The sequence below is a fragment of the Urtica dioica genome, chromosome 1 (genome assembly GCF_054948205.1).
Source record: "Urtica dioica subsp. dioica isolate 48M chromosome 1, U.dioica_male_clone48M_v1_H2, whole genome shotgun sequence".
In the NCBI taxonomy this organism is placed as follows: domain Eukaryota; kingdom Viridiplantae; phylum Streptophyta; class Magnoliopsida; order Rosales; family Urticaceae; genus Urtica; species Urtica dioica.
This window is the reverse complement of record NC_142756.1, coordinates 4,659,730-4,668,714: the sequence shown is the minus strand read 5'-3', so window position 1 is coordinate 4,668,714 and position 8,985 is coordinate 4,659,730. Positions and strand designations below refer to the sequence as shown.

The 8,985-nt window shown below is 35.0% G+C and overlaps 1 protein-coding gene across 1 annotated transcript; it reads left to right on the top strand.

Moving 5' to 3' along the window:
- Window positions 1–249: 249 nt before the first annotated feature.
- LOC149406609 (E3 ubiquitin-protein ligase RMA1H1-like) lies at window positions 250–2,525 on the top strand. The gene is made up of 2 exons (XM_089607771.1): window positions 250–375; window positions 1,502–2,525. The coding sequence occupies exon 2, from the start codon at window positions 1,514–1,516 to the stop codon at window positions 2,177–2,179; it is 666 nt and encodes a 221-aa protein (XP_089463897.1). The 5' UTR covers window positions 250–375; window positions 1,502–1,513; the 3' UTR covers window positions 2,180–2,525.
- The last annotated feature ends 6,460 nt before the right edge of the window (window positions 2,526–8,985 follow it).

The window sequence follows — 8,985 nt, the reverse complement described above, 5'->3', positions numbered from 1 at the left end:
ACAGGCTTATTAATATGTAATAAATAGCTGACATGTAATAGGCATGTCTAAACAATTGACTACTTGTTACCTGTTTTGAGAAATACAATTTAGATTTTTACGGAGGCATTAAATATAATGTAAACTCCAAAATCATTGATCCAAAATTTACAAAACCAACGATAATAATAAATAAATAAAAATTTAGTCACAATTTTTTTTTATCCCTTATAAATACACCGTAACGTTAAAGGCAATATCTCTCTCTCTCTCTATCTCTCCCTCTCTCTCTCATCCGCCGGTAAAGCTCTGTTTCTAAAGCTTCTTATATTCACTTCTTCTCCACTGCGCTCACAGCTCTGCAGAGCCTGTTAAACCTTCATTTCTCAGCTCTCGGTACGCAATCACTGTCTTTGTCTCTCTCTCTCTCTCTCTCTCTCTCTCTCTATACGTGAACCTCAAATGAAAACTGAGAACGTAAACGTGTGTTTATGTGTGCGAGTCTTAGTTCAAAGAATCGATTTCGGTGATCGATCGATTCGATAGACTTGGTTTCCGATCTTCTGTGTCTTAGTGTCTGTCTAGTCTCAGAGTTGCTTTATTCCTCTCCTTTTTTTTTTTTTTTTCTCTTTCTATTCTCGTTTATGTTCTTTAATTTTTCTTTCCCCTTTTCTAAAAAGGAAGACGAGATCATATATGTTCAGAATGCTTTTGTTTGCTTGTGTGACGAAGAAATGGGCTTTTTTTGTGGAATAAAGCTAACCGTTTGTTAGAATCTCTATGCCACGGATTTTAGACTTAATAGAGCTTTTTATATATACAAAAAAAAAAAAAAAAAAAAAAAAAATTGATTGTTTGTTCTGTTTCTTCTCTTCTTGATATTCCCGTTTAAAGCCTTCTTCTATTTGGTTTCTAGATCTTTGGGCAGTGTATTCATGGTAATGGACGTCACAGTAATTGAGTATTGTGTTTTAGGTTTCTGACTTTAGCTTATAGGGCTTCATACTCTGTGAAGCAATTAATGAAATAATTAAATCATTTGTCAAGAATTCAAGATAAAAAATAAAATTGCGTGCTTAAAAAAAAAAGTCGGTGTGATTATTGATGAGCTATATATAATATAATATTCTAGGTTAGGCCTAAAACCACCTTTCCATTTAAAACCAAGCAAATTGTTAGTTGAGCTGTGAGTGATCAACATAGAATCAGATTTTGTAGAGCAGTGCTTGTTTTCCTTGTTCATCTACACAAATAATGACCAAACAATTTTCCACAAGTTTAGTTTATCAAGTTTCTTTTAATTTTTTTTCTCTCCGTGTGTGTGGATCTGAGTTGTTCACTTGTTCCTTGATAATCGTGGGCCCAAAATATTAATACTGACGAAGACGAATTTTCATTAGAATGTCTTCCAGATGAAAATGACTAAAAAAAAAAAAAAAAAATTAATCACAAACAAGTCCATCCAAAGTCCAAGCCACACTCTCTCTTCTAGAAGCTAAAAAAATTCTTTATCTTATTACAGATTGGACACAACATGGCATTGGAGCAACTATTGGCAGCCAAATCCAAATCCGAATCCGAATCCGAACACGGGACGGGTTGTTTCGATTGCAACATATGCCTCGAGACGGTCCACGATCCGGTGGTCACGCTCTGCGGCCACTTATTTTGCTGGCCCTGCATTTACAAGTGGATCCGATTCAAGTCCGCCGAGAACAATAAGCCGAGCGAGCCGAGCTGCCCGGTCTGCAAATCCGAGGTCACCGAAGCCTCTCTGGTCCCGCTCTACGGCCGAGGCAACACCGCGCCCTCGGGCCCCGCCGCCGCCAAGCCCGCCAGGCCCGCCAGCAAGGCGGGCCTGGGCATCGTGGTCCCGCGGAGGCCCAACTTCTGCGGCCTCGATTCTCCGCGGGCCAGCCCGGGGAGTCCGTACCGCGGGAGTCCGCGGAGGGCGGGCCCCGGGGGGATTCCGGCGAGCTTGTTGGAGACGACGACGACGATGGGGCTTTACGGAGAGGCGGTGTATGCGAGGGTTTTCGGGGACTCAATAACGAATCTTTATACGTATCCGAATTCGTATAACTTGGCCGGGAACGCGAGCCCGAGGGTTCGCCGCCACGTCATGGAGGCCGATAGGTCTCTCGGCCGGGTCTGCTTTTTCCTCTCTTGTTGCTTGATTTTGTGCCTTCTTTTGTTCTAAGGAGAGTTATATGGTTGGTTGGTTTGTTTGAAGAACAATGCTTGCTCCAATTGTAATTTGTCATGTGTAGAAATTATTTACTTAATGGAAGAAAGAATATATGGATTGGCTTTTCGAAGAAGAAAAAAAAAATGGACGGAAGCAGGGATTTCGGTTTGATCTATTTTAGCTTTATATTGGGAAATTCCGGCCAAACGGAACACTCTGTTCTAATCAATTTCGATACCGTTCACGGATAAAAATCGATCATCTAAAATTTATGCTCCGTTAAAAATAGTACCATAACAAAATTTTAGTATTGTTTTTTTTGGAGTGGAACGGAACAAGATTCCGATTTGTTTTTGTCTTGAGTTCCAAAGTTTCCCATTATCCATGTATGCGTACTTAATTGTGTGCGGATCTACGTTGATCTTGTTTAGGCATTCATTGATTCGTGGTCGTATTTTGGTAACTCTAAAGATACTTCAACAACACGGGTCTTTAATTAATTAAAGATTAGATTATAAGCCACTATTTGGTATCCAGAGAATTAAATAATTATTTTAAAAAAACGTGCTTTTGTTGGCTTCATGGATTGTAGAGTATTTAAAAGAAGAAGAAAAATAATGAAAAATAGAGAAGTGAGAATTTAATTTAGTTTGAATTATTTTATATTTTGAAAACAGAGTGGATATCTTATTTTCTTCATCTTTCTTAACTGTATATTATCCATAATTTTCTGAAAATTTTCGTTTATATTTAAGAGAAGGCAATATCAAAGCCTTAAAAGCTAAACTTCTCGAGCATAACTTCGAAAATAAGAGAAGTTCACTTCACAAGCCAAAGCCTATTTTTCATGGAATTCATAAACTAGTCAAACTAAGAAAATGTAACTATAATACACAATTTTTTTTTTTGGCAATTGTCCAAACACACAAACTCGACAATTACCCCACTAAAAGAACCCACCTAGCGTGTAGTTACACAAGCAACACCAATTAACACGAGTTACGTAGACGATATCTAATTAACCGTCAAAATATGGGCCTGAGTATACCATAATCTCCAAAGTTCACCACTATAAAAGACAAACAAAACAACCATTAAACGGAATCACATACCGACTCAAGAAACATATATCTCCATTATCTTCTCATTACACATCACCCGTATATAAGTTACGTTCTCTTTTTTACTAGATCATTTTGTAATTAACGACAATCCGGCCTAGAAATTTGAATTACTCGACACGCATCTTACTCTTGGGGTGTACCAACTCACAAAATCAATAGCTTAATTAAGTTATAAGTTCAAGTGAGGTTCCAAACGAAATTAAAAATGAAGGAAGAAAACTAGCCAAAATAAGATAAGATCAGAATATACATCGTGAAACCGTAAACGTATATACATCAAGGAAAAAAAAAACTTGAGGAAATAGTTCAACATCAATGATGTTACGGTGTGTGTATGTATGTACACGTATATATATATATATATATATATATATATATATATATATATATATATATGAACAAACAAACACACAATGTCATCGTTTTGGGATTGAAACGCCTTACCTTAGCGGTCGAACGTATTCATTGTTTTTGGAACGGAGTTTTGTTGTGCTTTTGTGGTCCTCTTAATTTCAACACACACACGACAATACTGTATGGTTGTTTGAAGCGATGATGATGAGATCATTTTTGGGCATCTGAATCATCACATGTTTGTGACTTGTCTATTCATATATTTTATCTTCACCCCGCGATATATTTCATTTTTCATTTGTTTATATATACATATGCATTATATGTCAGTTTTCCAGGATAACCGAATATCATGCCAGCTTGTAATACACATATACGTGTCGCGTCATTTACAATATATGCATTTAATATCGTATGGTTTTCTCATCACTAATTACAGCAACGGTTATTGCATGTTATGGCTTCGAGTTCGACCATGGTGACAGAACAAGGGATAAATACTTACACTATCATCGACAATATATGCAACTTGAATCTTCATGATACGTATATGTGACGTAGCTGTCTATTAATGTGTTGAAAGTTGATACGCTGTCAACAATTTATTGATTACATCAGCTTATATAGATAGTAATACTCAATTAATTCTGAATAAAGTGGGAATTTTTCTAGGAATTAACTTAAGTAGCGGTATTTTGAATAATGGTAAATATTCATTAATATATATGTGGATAGTCAATAAAACATTTTAATCGCTGTAACTAATACTACTACATATAATTAAGTATCTAACAAAACATTTAATTATTAGTATTATTAATATAATACACTTCTATATATGTGATTCACTACATAGTAAAGGCAAATATTCTTGACATAAAGTACACCATGTTATTATGAATTAACTATTTACTTATCTTAGATCATGAATCAATTACATTTAATATGTATAATTATAAAGTAGAAGAAAACGGACCAGTGATAGAGGATAAATAAAATTAGTTTTCAATTGCGAGTTGATGATTATTTATTTAGTAAAACTCAAGAAGAAGCGTGCATATATTCTTATCATTATTATTATTATTTTGAAAACAAGCGTGCATATTCTTACGAATACAATACTTAGCAACATAACAAAAAATAAAAAAAAATAAAAAATAAAGGTAAAGGTTTTTAAAGCAGTGGACCATATTTTGAAATATGGTTTGATGTTTACATCAAATGGACTTGCTTGTAAATGAAATCCAAGAGTTGATATATGTCTCTTTCAAAGTATTGTTTAAGCCAAACACCATAAAAGTAACAAAATAAAAACAAAAAAATTTATTGTAAATATAAAACAATAGCACGTTGCCATTATAAAATGAAAAACAGAGCGGACTGAAGGCCGACGGTGGTGGACTTAGGGACAGTACAGCAGCCCTGGGGTTGGCTTTGTAGAAGCTTCTAATAGAGACAAATATATACATATAAATACAGATATGATATAAATATAAATATATGTACATTATATTATAATATCCTGTTGGTTGTTGACTAGTAGTCGTACTCGTATATCAAAAGCATGCCAAAAGTGGTTATACAGCTTTTATGGTCCAAAAAGTTACACTACTATAGCGAATATTACTTTTATGTTGAGGCTTTATGTATTGTCGCTTTGAAGAGCTTGTTTAATAATTCGGATACCCTTAAGCAAATTTGGATTTAAATACAATTAGCATAATAGCGGGTAGAATTTTAATTTGATTTAATTATATTGTTATATGACAAATCACGTGTTTCCAAAATAAATTCATATATGAATCATGTATTATGTATATACTTATGTTTTCTTCTTCACTTTACCGCATTATCAGTAAATATATATATTATAGGGAAAAAGTTACATGCATAGACTTTTCTTTCAACGAAGTAAAAAAAAAATCCTTTCGAAGAATGCGCGAGATCGGGTCATTTCTCAATAATAGTAGTTAAGGGGCTAATACTACCACTTGGATATGAAACTTACACACTACCTCATTTAGCTTTTCATGTCTTTTCATGTCTTTATATTTACAATGAATACTTTGACACAATGTTCAAAATACCGACGATATATCCCGATATATCGACGATATCAAGGAAAAATGAAAAGCTCGGTAAAAAAACTACTATAACAGCTTAAATATTGTTTTATTCCCAAAATACCAATTTTATAGAAAAAATTACTATAACAGCCAAAACAGAATATTTATTCCCGAAATACCTATTTTTATAGCTCTAAATAGACCCAAAATTTAAACTTATGTTCTTGGGAGGATGGCGACCCATTTTTTCTTATTAAAATTTATAGAACCACATAGATTTATATGGAGTGATTTCTTTAAATTTTTTAATTTCACAATAAGGTGAACTTTATTTGTTAGGTAAATAACATCAAAGATTTTTTATTTTTTATTTTTGCATTCCATTACTTCAAGTTAAAATCAAATAGTTCAAAATTCAAATAAATGTTATATATTCATTCATTACGTATATTTATAGATATAAATATATATTTAAAATATAATTGTTATATGTATCATTGAATTATATATACATAATATCTATTTTTATAGGATTTTTGTCGATATATCCATCGTTAATCGATATATCACCGATATAATCGATGGTCGGTATTAAAATTGTTATAGAATATCCGTCGATACTCGATATATCCGTAAAATCAGAACCTCGGTATGGGTATCAGTATCGATATTTTAAACCTTGCTTTGACATAACCTACCACGAATACCAAACATATATATTTTTTGCAATTAGATCATTAACTCAATAATCCATTCTCTTTTTAAAAAGTAGTCAACGTTTCATTTTATTAAAAAATAAAAATAATCCATCAAGTGCACAATAAATTAATTAATTAAACAAAAATTTACTCTTTAGTTAATTTAATTATTGCGGCTTATATTGTATGAAATATAAGCTGTGTACAACGTGTTATTTATTTTGTATTTTTTTCGTAATTAGGGATTTGCATACCGCTTAATCTGTAATGGATTGTAGCTAAATGTTGTACATATTTGGCCTCACTGTGCAGAACATCTTCACAAGCACACACGACATGATCCAAAAAATATCGCCCATAAAATAAAAGAAATTGCGATTAGTTGAGCAAAGAAAAAAAAAACTATACGTACGAGTCAAGTTGAATTCACATGTCACCATAGTAAAAAATAAGGGGGAATTGACACTAATAATACCATCTTGCTGTCACTTACCAAATTTAGCCCAAAACAAAAAAATTGACAAAACTAGTACTTTTGGTAGGTGAGAGAAATTAAATTTTCCCCAACTACCCTCAACACTCTTTATCCTCTCAAACACATCTACGTTTCACTTGTCCCCTCTGCAAACTTCTTTGACGTTTTTTCACCTTCTTCTTCCTCTTGCGCTCAGCTGGAGAATGACCGAGTGAAGCTTCTTGGGTCGCCGGAATCTTCTTGCTCACCGAGGGTAAGTTTCTTAAACTCATTTTAAACCCATTTTGCAATAATGCTAAACCCATCAAAACCATTTTGCAATCCAAGGTCAAGTTTGTTTTCTGCAAATTGTTCATAAAAACTTCAAGATCCAAGCTTCTTCTTCTTGCAAATCCTAGATCCAAAATTTCTTCAAACATATTTTCGTAAATTCTTCCTATCTTTAACATACAAGAACATGTTTAATTATTTTGATTCATGTTGAAATAGGTTCCATTTGTGTTTGGGTTTGATTTGTTTGTCAAAAATTGTGTTTTTTTGTTGAATTCCCGATTTTTCACTAGTGTCATGAACTGGATCTAGTTCGTGACACTAGTGTCACGAACTGGATGTTTTTCGTTGTTAATAACCGTTTTTAAATACTCATATCTAATATGACTGAATGTATACAGCTATGGCGGAAATATGTTTATATGCTAAGCATAGCGGGAAGTGGGTAAAACCGGGCGTATATCAAGAGGGTGGTACTCTTACGCTTTTACTTCCTACAAATTTGAATTACCCAAGTTTGATGCAAACATTGTATGCTCGGTTGAACGTGACCCCTGCAACGCATTCAATCAACGTCAAACATGAAGCTGACGGGCTTGTATGGCCAACCATATATGACAACAAAAGTTTGCGATGTTATTTGTACTTGAGGAAGAACGAACCAAACCGGACGAAGTTGAATCTTGTACTTGAGATTAATCAAGAGGCAATTTCAGGATTGGATCCACTCTAACACCAAACACAAGCGAGAGTGGATTCGCTTGCAATCGAAGCAGGATCATTCCAAACATGCCGAGTTCTATATCCGAGTCACGTGAATGAGACTTACCAAGTCCGGAGACTTTTGTCAATGATACTGTTGGGTTGGATGACATCAATACTTTTAGCCAAGCGACACCCCAACCCAGAGGGTCTCCACCACTTGTTATTTTGTCGATAGAGGCTCCACCACAGACTCAACACCAGCAAGAGCCTCCTCTTCCACCACAGCCGCCAACTCGATCACAAAGAAAAAAGAAGGTATCGAGCCAAGATAATGGGGGGTGTTCGGTTACGGCTCCCGAATCAGATACAATCCGTGACACAAGTATCACGAAGTGGATGCACTTCGTGACAGATCTGTCACGAAATGGATGCAAATTTTATTTTATTTTATTTTATTTTATTTTATTTTTTATGTTTTTGACCGTGTGTACGTGTTTATGGTTCAAGATATGATCCAAAGCACACTTGTTCTGTGGAGGAAAGACAAAAAGGGCAACCGCAAGCTACTGCAGAGTTGGTTGGAGAGAGGGTGAAACACAAATTTATTGATCCAACTGTACATAGTTGTACCCTAAAGGAGATCCAGAGTTACATGCGAACAGAGGTTAGAGTCAATATTTCATACATAAAAGCATGGAGGGCAAAAGAATGTGCAATAGAGTCCTTATATGGGACTGATGATGAGTCATATGCCTCTCTTGCAAAATACAAGTAGATGGTAGAGCAAAAGAATCCAGGTTCTCGTAGTCAGAAACAACCCCCTCGTACTTGAATTCCTCGTAGTCATCGACGACTTTGAGGAATGTAATCTCCTAGAAGTCTTTCTTCGTAAACTCTCGAACTTGGCCTCTAATCTCAATTAGAAGCCCGTCAGTGGTTTCTCCCTCGAAGCTCCCGGTCCTCAATACCACGTGGCTTACAATCGCCGATGACCGGACTATTTTGGGTTGCCCCACAAACTGCCAAAAACATGATTGGGCGAAGCCAGCTTGAGTTTTGGCGTTGCAGCCGAGTAAGAGAGCGAGGAAATTTTCCAATCCCCCTTGGAAGTTAAAAGAAAAACCTT